Below are 21,439 nucleotides of genomic sequence, written 5' to 3' on the forward strand. Positions count from 1 at the left end.
CTTGTGAAAATAAAAAAAAAAATGGTTCTGAAGTAAAATGTTTGCAAAAAAAAGTTAAATGTTCATTTTTTCCTTCCACATTGTTTCAGTTCCTGTGAAGCATGTAAAGGGTTAATAAACTTCTTGAATGTGGTTTTGAGCACCTTGAGGGGTGTAGTCTTTAGAATGGTGTCAAGTTTGGGTATTTTCTGTCATGTACACCCCTCAAAGTGACTTTAAATGTGAGATGGTCTCTAAAAAAAAAAAAAAAAGTTTGTAAATTTTGTTGGAAAAATGAGACATCGCTGGTCAACTTTTAACCCTTATAACTTCCTAACAAAAAAAATTTGTTTCCAAAATTGTGCTGATGTAAAGTAGACATGTGGGAAATGTTGTTCATTAACTATTTTGTGTGACATATCTCTCTGATTTAAGTGCATAAAAATACAAAGTTTGAAAATTGCAACATTTTAATTTTTTTTGCCATATTTCCGTTTTTTCATAAATAATCGCAAGTAATATCGAAGAAATGTTACCACTAACATGAAGTACAATATGTCACGAAAAAAACAGTCTCCGAATCAGCGGGATCCGTTAAAGCGTTCCAGAGTTAACCTCATAAAGTGACAGTGGTCAGAATTGTAAAAATTGGCTTTGTCATTAAGTACCAAATTGGCTCTGTCACTAAGGGGTTAAACGTCATAAAGCGTTAACAAAATAAAATTGCATTCTACAAATGGTGCTGATGTACACCATGTTCCAAATTATTATGCAAATGACATTTTTCTCGGATTTTCCAAAACATCCTAACAGGCCAAGTTACATGGTAACATAGGAACCCTTCTTTGCTATCACCGTCACAATTCTTGCATCCATTGAACTTGTGAGTTTTTGGAGAGTTTCTGCTTGTATTTCTTTGCATGAAGTCAGAATAGCCTCCCAGAGCTGCTGTTTTGATGTGAACTGCCTCCCACCCTCATAGATATTTTGCTTGATGATACTCCAAAGGTTCTATATAGAGTTGAGGTCAGGGGAAGATGGTGGCAACACCATTTTATGCCCATAGCAGCCAATGACTCAGATATATTCTTTGCAGCATGAGATGGTGTATGGTCATGCATGAAGATGATTTTGCTCCTGAAGGCACGTTTCTGCTTTTTATACCATCGAAGAAAGTTGTCAGTCAGAAACTCTATATACTTTGCAGAGGTCATTTTCACACCTTCAGGAACCTTAAAGGGCCCTACCAGCTGTTTCCCCATGATTGCGGCCCAAAACATGACTCCTCCACCTCCTTGCTGACGTCGCAGCTTTGTTGGGACATGGTGGCCATCCACCAACCATCCACTACTCCATTCATCTGGACCATCCAGGGTTGCTCGACACTCATCAGTAAACAAGACTGTTTGAAAATTAGTCTTCATGTATGTCTGGGCCCACTGCAACCGTTTCTGCTTGTGAACACTGTTTAGGGGTGGCCGTATAGTAGGTTTATACACCACAGCAAGCCTTTGAAGGATCCTACACCTTGAGGTTCGAGGGACTCCAGAGGCACCAGCAGCTTCAAATAACTGTTTGCTGGCTTTTTAGCAGCTGCTCTCTTAATCCGATGAACTTGCCTGGAAGAAACCTTCCTCATTATGCCTTTATCAGCACGAACACGTCTGTGGTCAGATTCAGCCACAAATCTCGTAACTGTACGATGATCTCGCTTAAGTTTTCTGGAAATATATAATCTATTTGATGCTTTTCGGCAGCAGAGAGATCCTTTGTCTTTCCCATACTTTTACCTTTTCCGCAGAGTTTACTGTTGGAATACACAACAGCTGCAGGCTTATGTTTAGTGGTGACTGCATTAAGTTTGTGAACACTGTACCGCACGACTGCTTTTGACTTGTCAGTGTTCTCTGTATCCTGCATGTTGTGGTATCCTTCATGATTAAGGGTGCTCTGTCACCAGAAACGCGTTGATACTGTTTTTATCGTTGTTACTGATGTTTTATCCTCCACATTTATGATTGTAAGTGAATAAAGGAACGACACGTTTTTTTCACTATCTCGTTGAGCTGGATTTCCTTTTTTTCTTCTGATGTTGTGGTGATACAGATAAAGTAAAACAGTGTTTTAGTCCTAGAATGTCTGAGTGCTATTGATTCTGCTAAAACCTGCAACATTCTCAATATTTTTTATGTCTATAGTCAATTTCTTATTAGTACACAGCACAGAAGGCTGACCTTTTTAGTGTTGATCATTTCAGAAGATTAACGGCTGGAAATGTCCTTTTCTAATGCTAAATCTTGGACCTGAGCCATCTTGCACTAAGCCATGAAGTGGCGTAGATTAATGTAGGGCTCTTTCCCAACAATTCCATGATTCATGTTACAGACACTCTCATTTCCTTTATCTCTCATGTGTTTGCCATGATGACTGATTTATTTTACAAGGTAGGTTTTGACCTCATGGTTTCTATCCAAGCAGTCGGTGCAACTATCTAGGTCGCTGTGCCATCATGTATTGTGGGTAATGTTCCTGTCAAGGGTATAGAAACGCAGCCTGTAACAGTTGGAAAGAAAACTTGCCCCGTACACTTGTTGGAAACAATAAGAACAAAACTACCTTTTTAAATCAACGGTGGTAAACACTGGAAAGAAGGAAGTAAAACAAGACTCGTAATTGTCTAATGAGGAGGAAAAGGCTCTGGGCGAATCTTGATGAGTTAAACCTTAAACCAGTCCTGCCGGTGACTCTTCTCTTTATGAACTTCCCTAACACACGTGCAGTGTCGGCAATAATTTCATGACTTATTAAAGGGTTGCTTAGACTTCACAACTGATTTTGGAACTAAGTTTAGTAGAGCTTGTGAAGGAAAAAAAAAAAAAAGGATTTTTTTTTTTCCTCAACTTTATTAATAAATTTGGAGGATTTTCTATTAAAAACATATTGGTTAAGTCATAAATAAATGAATACATACACATGACAAGTAGGGTCAATAAGTGTCCCTGGAGTTTCATGAATATGAGGGAGAATAGGAAAACCGCACATATGGAGCGCATCACAAAGTGGTTTATGCTCCATATGTGCGGTTTTGGCACCAAAAGTGAAGGGGAACTTTGAAGAAATGGACAATGCTCCGCTTTTTCAATGCCATCAGTGAGGAGAATAAATATTGTAATGCAGAGGAGGGGGTGTCAACCTACAAGGGGCCCAAGATGAGGATGGGAGGGTTTCTTTTTTGGGCCTAAGAGTTGAGAGATCTATATAGGGGCTTTAAAAAAAAAAATAAAAAAAAAAAAAAATGTAAATTTACTTCTGGTATTCCTCTTACACATCCTGGAACTTTATGAATAAATTGTTAATTCCTTATTCTGTTTGATAATAAGGGTTCGGCACTGACAGGACGATGTTAGTGTGCAAGTACATGGCCAAGATGACCATTAGATGTTACCATTCCGCTTGTCAATCTGCCTTGATTCCAGGAACAATGCAATGCTGACCATAACATTGCATGGATGAGCATGCAAGTCTTTAGAACTTTATACCCTCCAGCAGCGTTTGGTCACGGAGCGGCTCTGCCATGGGTTCATGTACCACTCTGTGTATAGAGCGCGGCGGCTGTAACTGCCGACCCTAATGCTGAGCTACTGTCGGTCAGTGCCAGGGGCGCCGTTACAGCTGCCGCTCTCTATACACAGAGTGGTACATGAACCCGCATCGGCGCCGTCCCCTTGACTGAAACCCAAAAGTTGCCCGAGGGAATAAAGTTAATTTCCTCCCAGCAGCGGAGGTCTAACTGTGAGTATTGGGTAGATACACAGTGCTATTAACTTTCAGATTAACCCCATATCTGCAGGTTAATAGCATTTTTTTTTTTTTTATGTGACCTTTTCCCTTTATAAAATTGAAAGAAACCTTGCCTGTGTATTTTGTCAAATATTTACAAAAACTTTACTTATTGTAATAAAAATGATTTAGTCACATATAACTTAAGTGTAAATTAATATTGTTTGTCAATTTTAATTTTTTTTTCCAGATATTTTTTCTTCCAAATCCCTGTCATCCACTTTATTCAGTTCTTCGTCTTCTGTGCCTGCCGTCCCACTGCCTGACCCTGCGTTGCGCTCCTGTAATCAGGCGGTAAGATATCTCTCATCTGCATTTTTGTTCCGCAGACTTAGACCTCGCTCCCACTTGTGTGTAAAATCGGCGAGTACAATGCGAGAAAAAAAATCATGTTGTACTTGCACCAACCAATGTTATTCAGTGAGTTTGAGATCATCTTCGAGCTTTTCTCAGCTGGAATCTAGATGAGCAAAAAATTGCAGCATGCTGCTAGTGGCCGCGGATATCGGACGAGACTCGCCAATGCGAGAAAATAAGAACAGATGTCACATGGACCATCCGTATGCTGTCCGATTTCTATGGATACATTGCCATTCTGCAGCATAGAACACTGTAAATGATTTGTAGAATAATAGTTGCAGAGAAAAGAAACGCATTGCATACTGATGTCATATGGGTGAGAATAAAATTGCATTGTATTCCTATGGCACTCGTCCTACTTTTCTGGATGAAAATCGTAGCTTTTTTTTTTATTTCTTTTTTTTGTTCACACATGTGAGCGAGGCCTAAGGGCGAGACTTGCTTGTCATGAAAGAGCCAGAGGCATTTCTAACTTTCAGGCCTAGTATCAATAGTGGATAGACATTTTGGCGAGGGTTTTATTTATTATGCGGTTATTAAAATTTCCTGGGGAAAATATACAATGTAAGGCTAAATTCACACCAGCATATAAAAAACTTACAATTAAACTATTTTACATCTGTCCTGTCATCCGTTTGGGATGTGTATTGCATTTGTTTTTATAAATCCGCAATACCAAATAGTTTCCTAGGTATAATTATAATAATAATAATAAAAATCTTTATTGTTATATAGTGCTAACCTATTACGCAGCACTTTACAGTTTTGCACACATTATCATCGCTGTCCCTGATGGGGCTCACAATCTAAATTCCATATCAGTATGTCTTTGGAATGTGGCAGGAAACTGGAGAACCTGGAGGAAACCCACGCAAAAACAGGGAGAACATACAAACACCTTGCAGATGTTTTAATGTTAGATGTTAATAATTTTACGGTGCACTGTATAGGCGCGAGGGCTGTATTTACGGCCGTGAAAAAATATTGAGCCTGCTCGATCTTTTTCACGGCTTACGGACATGGCCCCCATTGAAAACATGGACAGTCACTTCCGGTTTTGTGGAACGCCGTTTTTTTCCAATACTTTTTCCATAGTATTGAAAACCCGAAAAATGGCGATCCGCAAGCTTTTTGCGGTCCTTTATTGCAGCAGACCGTGATAATTGCGGCGTTACGGCCCACAATAACGGGCCACAAAAAACCCGGTAAGTGTAAAAGCCTTATATATTTTTATTTCATTTTTTTTTTTTTTTTTTTTCTTTTGCACCTATGTACTTGAATAGGCGAATCTCATCCAAAATGTAAGAGTCAGCGATTTTATTTATTTTTTTACCAAAGCATTTTGTTTGTGGTTTAAAAAAACTAAAAGCTTAGTAGGGCTGTCCAATTAACCAACTTTAGTCCTAGTGCTTCCAATTTTTCCACTTACTGCACTCTTACCGACAATACGGTGGTGTGGACGCAGCCTTATATTGCAGGATATTGGTGCTGAATTTTCTAGTAAATGTTTCTATTCTCCCAACCTTTTTCTTACAGCCTCCTATATTACCATCAAGCACCCTTGCACCAGTGAATCTTGATGAGGAGTTAATCCCGTCTCCAGGTCCTCCTTCCATCCTTCCTCGAGTACCTGAAGTGAGAAGGGAGCGAGCGTCCAGTCTAGGCAGCATCTCCGCTGTCCATGGGCCAGTCAAGTTTAACTCAGAGACTGCTATAAGCAATCAGCACGGTTTTGTCCCTGTTTTTCCACCTCCAGTGACGAATTTCCAGACCCCTTCTGCTCCACCAGCCGTGCCTCCAAATCCTCGCCTGGCACCCCAGCCTTCCTTTGCTAGCCCGGACAGTGATAAGTTCCAAGTGTGTAACTTCACCGTGATCACACACACGGCCTCTGCCACACTGACTCAAAATCCTTCTGCAACTACCTTCAGCCAGAGCCAGAACCTCATTCTTGCTACTCAGCAACAAGTGCCTTGTAACATTTCACTGCAACCCGCAGGGGTGGCTCCGCACAATGCCCCTCATTCTAGTACATACTATGCCATCTCCAGCTCTGGAGCCAAGAAGAAGCAGCCTCAGAAGATTGTGCCTGCACCCCAGCCAGAGACTGTGTCTTTACTTTTTACTCCTGGTAAGATTATTTACAGCATTGGCGTATTTCTGGGAATATGAACGAAAAGCAAATGTTCAGTTTTTGCAATTGTCCCTACACCATTACTGCTTAGGCTTCTTTCACACTTCAGTTGTTTGGTGTCAGTCTGCTCCGACATAGTGACGGATCCGTCACAATTGTTGAGAAAACGGATCCGTTTTTTTGACGGAACCGTTACTTGGGGGTTGTCTGGGAAAAGAATCTACTTTTTGGAGCATGCGCAATTGAAAAAGCGGATTGGGGCGACGGACCCGCCAAATGACGGTCGCGACGGATCCGTCGCCCATAGGCGGCCATTCTATGGAATGGCGGACGTGACGGATCCGTCGCGAACAGCCATTTCGGCGCAGACAAACGTTATAATGTCCGTCTATGTCTAGATGACGTCCGCCAACTCTCGACGGATCCGTCACATGGCGGATGGAACGGACAACCATCCGCCACAATCTGTCGCTAATGCAAGTCTATGGGAAAATAGCGGATCTGCCCAAAAAAATGGCGGATCCGCTATTTGACGAAAACGGCTTATTCAAACTGACGCCAAGAGACTGAAGTGTGAAAGAGGCCTTACCTTCACTTTCTGTGAAAATTATACATGTGGGACTACACGTTGACCATATCATTTTCGAGGGGCCAGATATTGAGCGGCTGTCAGGCTTTGCTCTGTTGGCTCACTGGTTTCTGAACCCTGTTTTAGAGCAATGTTAAAGGGGTGGTCTGATATATAAGGCCCTTTATAAATATCTGTCTTTTAATCCATAACCATTTTTGTAATTTGCTTTATTATAAAATTCCCTATACTGCTATTCCCTTTTTCCTTCACTTCTTGTGATGGCTTCATTTTAAGGCAGTCTTAAATGGGACATCACAGGAGGATGGCTCTGCACTCACTCTCCTACAATTGTCACCTCTCCATTACCCCTCTGACATAGGACGTCATCGGGGTGGCTTACCATAGCTTTTATCATTGCTATCCCCTGATGATGCACTGTTTTTACGACTGAGTCTTTGCTTCGGACACCTTTTTTCTTTCTATCACTGAAATGAACAGTCATCAGGGGCGGTGATTAAAAGCAAGGTGAGCAAATCTTCAGAGGGCAGCAGTGCTGTCACTTGCCCTACTTCTATCACCACCCCCTGATTTAGATTAGATAATGGGAGAGAGTGGACGGTGTTAGAAGCAGAGATTTCGGCAGGGACAGAAATGTGGTGGTTGCTATTGAAGATGCTGATGGCGAGGACAGCAGCTGTGGTGACTTCCCCATCAACCCCCAATCCTGTTACTGAAACAGGATGTCATCAGGGGACAGCGGTGACGGAAGCTATGGTAAGTGACCACAGCCGCCTGCTGACGTTGTGTTTCAGGGGCCTTGATGGAAGCTACGGGAAAATCACTATAGGGTCCTGTTTGAGAATCGCCTCCAAAACAAAACAGAGATTCGCAGGATCAGCAGAAAATTCCATAATAAAGCACATTCCAAAAGTGATCAGGACTTAAAGATAGATGTGGTATAAAGGGTATTATAGGAATTGGACAACCTCTTTAAAGGGAACCTGTCACCCCCAAAATCGCGGGTGAGATAAGCCCCCGGTGTATCCTAAAAGATGAGAAAAAGACGTTAGATTATACTCACCCAGGGGCGGTCCCGCTGCTGGTCCGGGGCCTCCCATCTTCATAGGATGATGTCCTTTTCTGGTTTTCAAGTTGCAGCTCCTGCGCAGGCATACTTTGTTTGCCCTGTTGAGGGCAGAGCAAAGTACTGCAGTGTGCAGGCGTGGGCCTCACTGACCTTTCTGATGAAGATGAGAGGCGCCGGACCCGGACCAGCAGCGGGACCGCCCTTGGGTGAGTATAATCTAACGTCTTTTTCCAGGTCGTCCCTCATGACAGCACCACAGGGAGGTTGCTCTTCAAATCCTTGATAGGGACAGGAACACAGAAGAGGTTAAATAGCCCCTCCCCACCTCCACCCTTCAGTGTTTTTCCTGTCCCTATCAGGGACAGACGCAGGAGAGAGTTCTCCAGAAAATGGATTTTTACCTGATTGAAGTCAGGCCTCGGTAGAGCAGGAGCTCCTGAGTGCGGTCCCATCCTTCTGGAGGGGGCTCTGGCCGCGAGAGTCTTGCAGTGAAGACTCCTCAGTGTTGCTGGATACTGACGGAGGTACCTCCGCAACTAGGTTGAGCTGTGTGCTCCCAGGGCCTGTCTCATCCCCTCACAAAGGGGCTCTGAGACAGCGGCTGCGGTGTCCGGCGCTCCCTCAGGCTCCACGTGCGGCCGGTGTTGGCGTCGTTCCCCGGACTTCCGGTCCGGCGCCTGGTCAGAGTGACGACTTCCGGGTGCGTGGCCGGATTCCCGGGGTCGGCGGCGCTGAAGCATTTCCGGGTACACCGGGAAGCTGCAGGGGAAGCAGAGACCGGAACAGAATGGCGGCTGGATTGTGCGCCAGAATCTAGGTCCCAGGCTGGTCGGCGTGCATTCCGAAGATGACTCATGCGCAATTCAGCTGGGGACCTGGAATCACCGTGGAGGCCGGCAGCTGAGCTCGGAGGGAGGACGAATCAGATGTCTTGAAGCTGGGTAAGACTGACTACTTAATGACGGACAACTGACAGCACACTTGACTCAGTAAGATGGAAGGTGCTAGCCGTCCAGACGTCCAATCCTTAGAGCTACCCACGGACCATGTGAGTAATACGTGGTATGGGAGACATTACAGTACTCTAGATCCGTAGCTACAGGGATCTCCTTTACATTTACAGGATAAGGACATTACCGAGAGGCCATCTGTTAAGAAAAGGACTATCAGATGTCCGCTGTGCACCACTAAGCTCCCAGATGGCTATAAGAAGTTATGCGAAAAATGCATCGCTAAACTTCTAAAGGACGAACAGGCTTCGTTATTAGACAATATCAAAAGCATGATTAGAGACGAAGTCCAGTCTACAGTGTCTACGATGGTGCCGCCCCAGTCTCCACGGCCTAAAATGCCTAGATGGGATATGGACTTAAGTTCTGAGGAAGGAGAGGTCTCAGGGTACTCCGATCCAGGCTCAGATGAAGGGAGTAATCCATCGGCCGCGTTTCCAGAAGAACGGAAGAGATACCTGTTCTCGTCCGAAAATACGGATGTGCTGCTAAAAGCAGTTAGGAGCACTATGAAAATAGAGGACTTGTCTGAGCCACTATCGGTTCAAGATGAAATGTTCGGGGGCCTAAGAACTCGCAGGAATAGAGTTTTTCCAGTCAACAATCATATAACAGCTATGATAATGGAAGAATGGGAAGACGTGGGGAAGAAACTAGTAGTCCCGAGAGACTTCAAGTACCGTCTTCCCTTTGATCCAGAGGAGACTAAGATCTGGGAATCCGTTCCGAAAATTGATATCCCAGTGGCCAAGGTCACAAGAAAAACAGCTATCCCCTTTGAAGATTCGTCAGTGTTAAAGGACCCAATGGATAAGAGGTCAGAAGATCTTCTCAAAAAAGCCTGGGAATCGTCAGCCGCCATTATGAAAACGAACATAGCGGCTACCTCTGTAGCAAGATCCCTGAGCCTTTGGGTGGACGAGCTGGAGAGTCATATTAAAGACAGAACTCCAAGGGAAGAAATCGTAAAATCTCTTTCAGTTCTGAGAATGGCGACTGATTTCATGGCGGATGCCTCAGCAGAATCAGTGCGTTTTGCTGCCAGAAATAATGCTCTGTCAAACGCAGCAAGAAGGGCCTTATGGCTGAGATCATGGACGGGAGATACCCAATCAAAGAATAAGCTGTGTTCAATTCCATTCTCAGGATCTCACGTCTTTGGTCCAGTCCTGGACGAGCTACTCGAGAAAGCATGCGACAAGAAAAAAGGCTTCCCTGAAGAGAAGCCAAAGAAAACACAATTCTTTCGGAAAACTCGCTCCCACCCAAGACAGGACTACAGAGGGAAAGGGAAGTCCGGCAGATGGAGCTACCCTAAGGGGGGCAGAGGAAGAGGGTCCTTTCGAGACCAGTTGTCAGGTCCCAGCAAACAATGACGCCAACAACATAGGAGGAAGACTACAATACTTCCTAGGGGGATGGCAGAACATTACTCAGAATCAGTGGATTCTACAGACAGTTGCACAGGGGTACAAGATAGAGTTTACTAATCTACCCCCCAAGAGATTCTGTTTAACACAGACAGAGTCGTCAGCAGTACATCAAAGACTGCTAAGACATACAGGAACTCTTGGACTTACAGGTCATAATACCAGTACCCCATCATCAGCATTTCCAGGGTCATTACTCCAGTCTGTTCTCCATAAAAAAAACAAGCGGAGAATACCGTACAATAATAAACTTAAAACCATTAAACAAATGGGTGGCGTACAAACGCTTCAAGATGGAATCTCTCAAATCAATTATACCGTTAATAAAAAAGAACTCGGTAATGTGCACGCTACATCTCAAACATGCATACTATCATGTTCCCATCCATCCCTCGCATCAAAAATTCCTCAGATTTGCAATAAGAAACCGCAGGAGAATACTTCATTTCCAGTACCAATGTCTACCATTCGGCCTCTCCTCTGCCCCAAGGATATTCACAAAGCTCATGACGGAGGTCATGGCCCATCTAAGAGAAAAAGAAGTTCTCATCGCACCATACCTGGACGATCCGTTATTGATAGCAGATTCATCTCAACAGATGGAAGAATCTTTAAGGATTACCATGTCACTCCTGAACCGTCTGGGGTGGATAATAAATTTTAAAAAGTCAAGTCTCGAACCAGAGACACAGAAAATATTTCTGGGCGTACTTTTAAATTCTGAACTGGAATACTCCTTCCTACCAGACCTAAAACAACGGTCAATCAAAAAAGAACTTCAAGCAATAAAGAAACGCAAATACATTTCCATCAGGAAAGCTATGAGGGTTCTAGGACTGATGACCTCATGTATCCCCAGCATACAGTGGAGCCAGTTTCACTCCAGAATGCTTCAAAGAGAAGTTCTTTCAGTATGGAACGGGAAGGAAAAGTCTTTAGACAACAGGATGTGGTTACCCAACGAGGTAAAACAGTCCCTCTCATGGTGGATCGACATAGAAAACCTCAAAAGAGGAAAACCATGGAGATTATCTCCATGCGTAAACATAACCACCGATGCGAGCTCAAGAGGCTGGGGAGCCCACATATAAGGGTGATACCTACAGGGGACATGGCCATCATCAGTACGCAACAGTTCCTCCAACTACAGGGAACTCAGAGCGGTCTGGGAAGCACTAAAAAGGTGCCAATATGAGATGCAGGGACACCACATCCGAGTCTTCTCAGACAACTCGACCACGGTAGCCTTTCTCCTACATCAGGGAGGACCAAGGCACCGTCCACTTCCGGCTCTAGCAGAAACAATATTCTCCTGGGTGGAGAATTCCGTGAAATCCATCACAGCGGTGCATCTAAAAGGTTCACAGAACCAAATAGCGGACTTTCTCAGCAGGGAGAAAGTGCAGCCGTCAGAATGGTCTCTAAACGAAGAAGTCTTTACTCAGCTAACTCGACAATGGGGCAATCCGCAAATAGATTTATTCGCCTCAAAAAAACAATACAAAAACGGAAAAATTATTTTCATTAAATCTAAGAGACAGTCCGGCTGGCATAGATGCCTTGGCTCAACATTGGGACATGGAACTTGCATACGCGTTCCCTCCATTAGCCCTAATTCCCAGAGTTTTGAGGAAAATTCAGGAAAGTCTAACGGTAGTGATTCTCATAGTGCCATATTGGCCCAAGAGGAGCTGGTTTTCTCTGCTGAAGTGGATGGCGATGGAAGATCCAGTTCTACTACCACTGAGGCAGGATCTCCTAACGCAGGGACCGCTGGTCCATCAAAATCTAAAGATGCTGCAACTCTCAGCATGGATCTTGAAAAGGAGATCTTGAGATCAAAAGGACTGTCGGAGTCTGTCATCTCAACCATGAAAAAGAGCAGAAAGCCGGTAACCTCGGCTATATACCAAAAAATTTGGAAGAAATTTTGTGCTCAGACCAATACTCCAATATCCGTTCTCCAAGAACCAAATATTCTTCAAATCTTAAATTTCCTCCAAACAGGCTTTGATATGGGCTTGAGGCCTAGTACGCTAAAGGTAAAAATCTCAGCGTTAAGTGCCTTTTATGATTATCCACTAGCGAATCATCCCTGGATAATAAGATACATCAAGGCTACGCAACGTATCAGACTGACAATAAGAAGTTCAGTACCCTCATGGAACCTCACACTGGTACTAAATGAATTACGAAAAGCTCCATACGAGCCACTTGATCAGGCAGACCTAAAGTCTGTAACATTCAAGACTGTCTTCCTAGTCACAATAACGACAGCAAGGAGAATAGGCGAAATCCAGGCCCTGTCCATAACAGATCCATACTTGAAGATACAAGAAGATTGTATTGTTCTAAGGTTGGATCCCTCGTTTCTTCCAAAAGTTGTGACGGACTTTCACAGAAGCCAGAAAATGATCTTGCCTACGTTCTGTCAGAACTTCAACAATGATAAAGAACATTCTCTCCATTCCCTGGATGTTAAGAGAACAGTATTGCAGTATCTAAAACTTACAGACGGCTGGAGAATTGATTCAAACCTCTTTATCCAGATGTCTGGGAAGAATAGAGGCAAAAAAAGCCTCAAAAGTGGACTCTAGCCAGATGGATTAAATCTACCATTTGCGCTGCGTACACTTCAGCCGGTGAATCCCCTCCAGAACATCTAAAAGCCCGCTCTCTGAGAGCAATATCTGCTTCATGGGCAGAGAGTGCGGGTGCATCCATGGTCCAGATTTGCCGGGCGGCAACTTGGTGTAGCTCAAATACCTTTTGTAGACATTACAAACTAGACGTTCTGTCAAATCAACAGACTGGCTTTGGTAGGAAAGTCCTCCAAGCCGTAATCCCGCCCTAAATAGGAGTTATTTGGTATTTCTCCTTGTGGCGCTGTCATGAGGGGCGACCTGGAAACTAAGAGTTAGTCATACCGGTAACGGTATTTCCAGGAGTCCATCATGACAGCACCCGTTATTTACCCTCCCTTGAACTCCTGTCTGATGTGTGATATAAACATGTATAGAGAGGAAGTTCAATAAAATTGCGTTGTATCTATCCTGGTGTGGTACTTTGTAAAATCACTGAAGGGTGGAAGTGGGGAGGGGCTATTTAACCTCTTCTGTGTTCCTGTCCCTATCAAGGATATGAAGAGCAACCTCCTTGTGGTGCTGTCATGATGGACTCCTGGAAATACCGTTAAGGGTATGACTAACTCTTAGTTTCTCATCTTTTAGGATACATCGGGGGCTTATCTACAGCATTCCAGAATGCTGTGGATAAGCCCCTGATGCCGGTGGGCTTTCCTCACCCGCCATTTTGGGGGTGACAGATTCCCTTTTAAAGAGGTTGTCCGATTCCTATAATACCCTTTATACCATATCTATCTTTAAGTCCTGATCACTTTTGGAATGTGCTTTATTATGGAATTTTCTGCTGATCCTGCAAATCTCTGTGACAGAGTCCCTTTAAAAGCACCAAGTCACTTCCTAGGAACATAACAATATTGGAATTAAAAAAAAAAAAAAAAAAAACAACCTAGAACCATCAACTCATCCAAGGGTATGTGCGCACGTCGTCTTTTTCTGGCAGATTCCATCTGACATCTGCCTGAAAGTTACACAAAACATGAACATAATGCACAGCAATGTAAAAACGACATTGCTGTGCAAGTTTGTGACTTTGACTATTAACCACTTCAGGAATTATAAACCATGAAGCAGTTAAAAGTAGTAACCTGTTCATTCATCAGGTGGCTTCAACTAAAGGCCCCGTCTCACATAGCGAGATCGCTAGCGAGATCGCTGCTGAGTCACAAGTTTTGTGACGCAACAGCGACCTCCATAGCGATCTCGCTATGTGTGACACGTACCAGCGATCAGGCCCCTGCTGCGAGATCGCTGGTCGTGTCGGAATGGCCTGGACCTTTTTTTGGTCGTTGAGGTCCCGCTGACATCGCTGAATCGGTGTGTGTGACACCGATCCAGCGATGTTTTCACTGGTAACCAGGGTAAACATCGGGTTACTAAGCGCAGGGCCGCACTTAGTAACCCGATGTTTACCCTGGTTACCAGCGTAAATGTAAAAAAAAACAAACAGTACATACTCGCCTTCTGATGTCCGTCAGGTCCCTTGCCGTCTGCTTCCTGCTCTCACTGACTGCCGCCGTACAGTGAGAAGTGAGAGCAGAGCAGTGACGTCACCGCTGCGCTCTGCTCTCACTGTACGGCCGGATCTCAGTCAGAGCAGGAAGCAGACGGCAAGGGACCTGGACACCGAAAGGCGAGTATGTACTGTTTGTTTTTTTTTTGTAACCAGGGTAAACATCGGGTTACTAAGCGCGGCCCTGCGCTTAGTAACCCGATGTTTACCCTGGTTACCCGGGTGCTGCAGGGGGACTTCGGCATCGTTGAAGACAGTTTCAACGATGCCGAAGTCGTTCCCCTGATCGTTGGTCGCTGGAGAGAGCTGTCTGTGTGACAGCTCCCCAGCGACCACACAGCGACTTACCAACGATCACGGCCAGGTCGTATCGCTGGTCGTGATCGTTGGTAAATCGCTTAGTGAGACGGGGCCTTTAGACGTCGCTCTCCACTATATCTGTAAGTACAGAGAAAAGATGCAGGTGTTGACAACTCCGATAGACAAGAAATAAACTGACGCTCACACATGCTCCACTCAAGCTGACTTTAGGACCCCCATCCTTGTGAACAGTGGGGGTTGCAGCAATCAGACTCTGCGATCATACATTTATCACCTATCATGTGGCTGGATAATAATTAGTTAAAGGTTGGACCATAAACATTTAACAGTCACTACTTCCTCTGGCAGAGAGATCCATGTTCTTGCTGCTTCTACAATAAAGAATCCCTTTCGAAGCTCCCCCCACTAGACACAGTGGATACCTTCTTGTTATAGTTGAAGTCAGTAGACAAAATAATAAAATTCCTACTTTAAAAATGTATTAAAAGTCAATTCAAAGGTGTATATACTAAATTCTGTGGCAGTGTTTCTGGGTTCCCTGTTTTATCTTGTGGCCCTACCTTAGAACCTGCTCCATTTGAGCTTGTACCCCAGTGTGCAGAACTGTGCACAATATTCCACAGTCTCCACTGCCTCGATGAGCAGCTGCCTGGCATTGGTTGCTTCAGTTCACTTTACTGTGGAATTATGCCCCCTCATTTTAATGTTTAATAGTGTGGTGTAAAAATCCCCCTGCGCTTCACCTCCAGTAACGGTGATCTAACCTGAATGTTCCAGCTAAAAGCACAGGTGTAATATAAAGGCAGTTCTATCAGTAGCCAGAATAATAGTCTAATGTGAAAATAGGGGCGCTCACCCAAATTGGGGTACAGGAATAAGATTAGTGCACTGTACTATAAATCCCAGGTATCCATGAGGACAATGAAAAATATAATATGTAAGTGGCTGGCTCATAAAATAAAGCCAATATCGTAGTTGGGATCTAAGGGGTAACTGTTCTCCTTGTGGACATAATGTCTATAGTTTACTTAGCAAAATCCTGCTGACCTGCTTTAACAAGCCTTGGGATAAAAGCCAAACCAGAATCTCAATTTGCAGAACATGGATGAAAATAGATAGTTTACACTAGTAAAATAAACTCCTATACTGCCCACCAGTATAATATATTGCCATTTAATGAACATTTAATCAAGACGTAAATTTGCCTTTTTATTCTGTATCTTCATTTTTATTTTGCATTAAGTGTAAGTTTTGTCTAGAATTCAAGGTTCGCTTCTCAGTGGACATCCCAAAATATAGTAACAAAAAAAAACAATATAAAAGTAAACAAGGACACCTAGTGGTAGACATTTAGTATTGCAGTTTTGTTAAGCCTGTAGAAATTGACACGATTATTATTATTATTTATTTATATAGCACCATTGATTCCATGGTGCTGTACATGAGAAGGGCTTACATACAAATTACAGATATCACTTACAGTAAGCAAACTAACAATGACAGACTGATACAGAGGGGTGAGGACCCTGCCCTTGCGGGCTTACATTCTACAGGATGGGGGGGAAGGAGATAGTAGGTTGACCACATATTATCACATAGAGAAATTGTGAATTAATGATATTGAGAATAGGTTATCAAGTGTGATATAGGAGATACTTTATGCTGGATAAAATGCACCAAAAACTGCCAAAGTCAAAAGTGGATTAAAATTGAAAGGAAACTATAAAATGTGTGTTTTTTTTATTTTAATTTTGCTGCTTTTTTAAGATCACAAAGTTCACCTTTGCTTCCACCTTGCAAGCATAAACCGTGCAAGGTGTTAGGTCACAATTGCAAGACTTATATGAAATCATAATACTTTTTTTGGGGGAAAAAAAGGCAATTTGATCAAGTTATTTAGTGGAAAAAGTTTGGATAAATAGTGAATAGTGTGAAAAAAAAAAACTGGATTCATGTATGAAGCAATGAAGCCATGAACGAAGGTTGAGTGCATGAAAAAATACACACTTTCAAATGTAAAGACAGTGGGGGAAGTTGAAATGGTCGCTCGTTGTTTACTGAAAACATTGGAAGGGCATTGATCACCTTCACGTTTTGGTCGGGCATTGATCACTTTCACACATCATTAGTTTCATTACAGTAAACTATACAAATTGTAGCATCCAGGCTCATGTGAGGACATCAAGGCATTCTAGTTTAACCTTGGGAAAATCCCAAAAATAAATGGGTTTCACATCCCACTGTACCTACTAATTTTTCATCAAAAACTCTGCAAAAACTGATGGCAGCGTTTTTGCTGCTTTTTTTGCACTTAAGCATTGCTTTGAGGCTGAAAAAATGTTGCAAAATCTCTGGAAAAAATTGACATGCTGCAGTTTTCCAATTCGGTCAGGAAGAAAGCAATAAAGCGTGTTCATGAGGTTTCTGAAATCCCTTAGCTTTTGCTGCTACTGTAAAAAAGCAGCTTTTAATTTGCATAAAAAAAAAAAATGCAGCTTGTTAACTTGGCATAAGGGAATTTGTCTCCTTCCTGCAAGAACTGCAGCGATCTTGTGACCCGTAAGTAATTCATTTGGAAATTATATTGCAAAATTGTATCATTTTTGGTTGCACAATGGACAACAATTTTTTTCCGAACACTGAAATACCCCCTTAAATATATCAGTGGTCTGTCTTTGCCTCCTCTTACTTGTACATAAAAGTATTACATGGTGTCGACTCTGACAACTCGTGTCTCTTTCAGCGCACTTTTCAGGTCAGACTCCAGCTGTGATCGTATCTCCTGCCTCGCTGAAGACCGATACCTTGTTGGCACCAAGGATTACACAGTCCAATGTAGTCATCGCGCCAGCTGGAATCGCAGGAGTAAGACTGTTCATGGCCATTATAAACGTTCACCATTGCTAGTATTAGACTCGTCTAGATCTTTAGGCCGGGTTCAGACAGCCATATTAAAATTTGAGCCAGTCACATGGCAAATTGTGTATTGGTATAGATCTTGATTAAGGGTCTGTGCCCACGGCGTCTTTTACAGGCAGAGCCTGGAACCCACCTGGAAAAAGTATTTTAAAGGAAAAAAAACCTTCCAAAGGCCAAAAATAAAGAGGTCAAAGAAGAATCATCTGGAAAAACAGTGCCAGCGTTTTCCTAAAGTATCTTCTTCATAACTGATGTGTGTATGACTGCACCTATAAGGCGCCATGCGCACATGCTCCAATATAGCATACTGGTTAGTACATCAGCCGTATGCAGAACTTATACTTACTACTATGTCTCCATCTCACAGACCTCTGGGATGTCAGAATTTCATGGGAGTATTTTTGTTGGACCAACAAAGAAATCTCAGGGGAACCAGAAGTCCCAGTCAGCTGTTTCTAGGCTCTTTCCCAGTCCAAGTCAAGATAACCTGGTGAAGCGAGAGATGACCCCATTACAGAACTGCAGTACTGTGCCCTCGCCTTCATCCTGTGAGTTCAGAAGAATTCACCATGCTGTGATGTATTTTATAGCAACATATCAGTTATTTTTCTGTATATTGGTTGTCTGTTTAGCTATGATGGACATCCTAATGCACGGAGTGTGTGGGGGCTTAGTACGCTGTGTAGACAGGTTGCTGTGTTCTCTACCTAGTGCAAGGCTCTGTTCACATCACACTAATGGTATATGTCAGGGATATTCCCTGATGTGTGCCAATCTGCATTCATACTATAGCATATGTCAATATTCGGTAAGTGTAGTCTGATTATATATATATTACATACATACATACATACATACATACATACATACATACATACATACATACATACATACATACATACATACATACAGTACAGACCAAAAGTTTGGACACACCTTCTCATTTAAAGGGACTCTGTCACCTGAATTTGGAGGGAACTATTTTCAGTCATATGGGCGGGGTTTTCGGGTGTTTGATTCACCCTCTCCTTACCCGCTGGCTGCAATATTGGATTGAAGTTCATTCTCTGTCCTCCGTAGTAAATGCCTGCACAAGGCAATCTTGTCTTACGCAGGCGTGTACTATAGAGGACAGAGAATGAACTTCAATCCAATATTGCAGCCAGCGGGTAAGGAAATGGTGAATCAAACACCCGAAAACCCCGCCCCTATGGCTGAAAATTGTTCCCTCCAAATTCAGGTGACAGAGTCCCTTTAAAGATTTTTCTGGTATTTTCATGACTATGAAAATTGTAAATTCACACTGAAGGCATCAAAACTATGAATTAACACATGTGGAATTATATACTTAACAAAAAAAGTGTGAAACTGAAATTATGTCTTATATTCTAGGTTCTTCAAAGTAGCCACCTTTTGCTTTGATGACTGCTTTGCACACTCTTGGCATTCTCTTCATAAGCTTCAAGAGGTAGTCCCCGGGAATGGCTTTCACATCACAGGTGCGCCCTTGTCAGGTTTAATAAGTGGGATTTCTTGCCTTATAAATGGGGTTGGGACCATCAATTGTGTTGTGCAGAAATCTGGTGGATACACAGCTGATAGTCCTACTGAATAGACTGCTAGAATTTGTATTATGGCAAGAAAAAATCAGCTAAGTAAAGAAAAACGAGTGGTCATCATTACTTTAAGAAATGAAGGTCAGTCAGTCCAAAAAATTGGGAAAACTTTGAAAGTGTCCCCAAGTGCAGTTGCAAAAACCATCAAGCACTACAAAGAAACTGGCTCACATGAGGACCGCCCCAGGAAAGGAAGACCAAGGGTCACCTCTGCTTCTGACGATAAGTTTATCCAAGTCACAGCCTCAGAAATCGCAGGTTAACAGCAGCTCAGATTAGAGACCAGGTCAATGCCACAGAGTTCTAGCAGCAGACACATCTCTACAACAACTGTTAACAGGAGACTTTGTTCAACATGCCATCATGGTAAAATAGCGGCTAGGAAACCACTGCTAAGGACAGGCAAAAAGCAGAAGAGACTTGTTTGGGCTAAAGAACACAAGGAATGGACATTAGACTAGTGGAAATCTGTGCTTTGTTCTGATTAGTCCAAATTTGAGATCTTTGGTTCCATCCACCGTGTCTTTGTGTGACGCAGAAAAGGTGAACGGATGGACTCTACATGCCTGGTTCCCACCGTGAAGCACGGAGGAGGAGGTGTGATGGTGTGGGGGTGCTTTGCTGGTGACACTGTTGGGGATTTATTCAAAATTGAAGGCATACTGAACCAGCATGGCTACCACAGCATCTTGCAGCGGCATGCTATTCCATCTGGTTTGCATTTAGATGGACCATAATTTATTTTTCAACAGGACAATGACCCCAAACACACCTCCAGGCTGTGTGAGGGCTATTTGACCAAGAAGGAGAGTGATGGGGTGCTACGCCAGATGACCTGGCCTCCACCGTCACCAGACCTGAACCCAATCGAGATGGTTTGGGGTGAGCTGGACCGCAGAGTGAAGGCAAAAGGGCCAACAAGTGCTAAGCATCTCTGGGAACTCCTTCAAGATTATTGGAAGACCATTCCCGGTGACTACCTCTTGAAGGTCATCAAGAGAATGCCAAGAGTGTGCAAAGCAGTCATCAAAGCAAAAGGTGGCTACTTTGAAGAACCTAGAATATAAGATAATTTCAGCTGTTTCACACTTTTTTGTTAAGTATATAATTCCACATGTGTTAATTTATAGTTTTGATGCCTTCAGTGTGAATGTACAATTTTCATAGTCATGAAAATACTGAAAAATCTTTAAATGAGAAGGTATGTCCAAACTTTTGGTCTGTACTATGCATGCATGCATACATACATACATACATACATACAGTCATGGCCAAAAGTATTGACACCCCTGCAATTCTGTCAGATAATCAGTTTCTTCCTGAAAATGATTGCAAACACATTCTTTGGTATTATCTTCATTTAATTTGTCTTAAATGAAAAAACACAAAAGAGAATGAAGCAAAAAGCAAAACATTGATCATTTCACACAAAACTCCAAAAATGGGCCAGACAAAAGTATTGGCACCCTCAGCCTAATACTTGGTTGCACAACCTTTAGCCAAAATAACTGCGACCAACCGCTTCCGGTAACCATCAATGAGTTTCTTACAATGCTCTGCTGGAATTTTAGACCATTCTTCTTTGGCAAACTGCTCCAGGTCCCTGATATTTGAAGGGTGCCTTCTCCAAACTACCATTTTTAGATCTCTCCACAGGTGTTCTATGGGATTCAGGTCTGGACTCATTGCTGGCCACCTTAGAAGTCTCCAGTGCTTTCTCTCAAACCATTTTCTAGTGCTTTTTGAAGTGTGTTTAGGGTCATTGTCCTGCTGAAAGACCCATGACCTCTGAGGGAGACCCAGCTTTCTCATACTGGGCCCTACATTATACTGCAAAATTTGTTGGTAGTCTTCAGACTTCATAATGCCATGCACACGGTCAAGCAGTCCAGTGCCAGAGGCAGCAAAGCAACCCCAAAACATCAGGGAACCTCCGCCATGTTTGACTGTAGGGACTGTGTTCTTTTCTTTGAATGCCTCTTTTTTTCTCATGTAAACTCTGTTGATGCCTTTGCCC

The 21,439-nt window shown here is 43.1% G+C and overlaps 1 protein-coding gene across 1 annotated transcript in view; it reads left to right on the top strand.

Annotated features, from left to right (window-relative positions):
* Positions 1 to 21,439, top strand: part of MLXIP (MLX interacting protein) — a 102,895-nt gene that overhangs the window by 69,909 nt on the left and 11,547 nt on the right. Inside the window, exons 8-11 of the mRNA XM_077293133.1 lie at positions 4,010 to 4,113; positions 5,716 to 6,310; positions 17,631 to 17,752; positions 18,174 to 18,354. Of these exons, the coding sequence (XP_077149248.1) occupies positions 4,010 to 4,113; positions 5,716 to 6,310; positions 17,631 to 17,752; positions 18,174 to 18,354 (1,002 nt within the window). The remainder of the gene's footprint in view (positions 1 to 4,009; positions 4,114 to 5,715; positions 6,311 to 17,630; positions 17,753 to 18,173; positions 18,355 to 21,439) is intronic.

The sequence above is a fragment of the Ranitomeya variabilis genome, chromosome 1, assembly GCF_051348905.1.
Source record: "Ranitomeya variabilis isolate aRanVar5 chromosome 1, aRanVar5.hap1, whole genome shotgun sequence".
NCBI lineage: Eukaryota > Metazoa > Chordata > Amphibia > Anura > Dendrobatidae > Ranitomeya > Ranitomeya variabilis.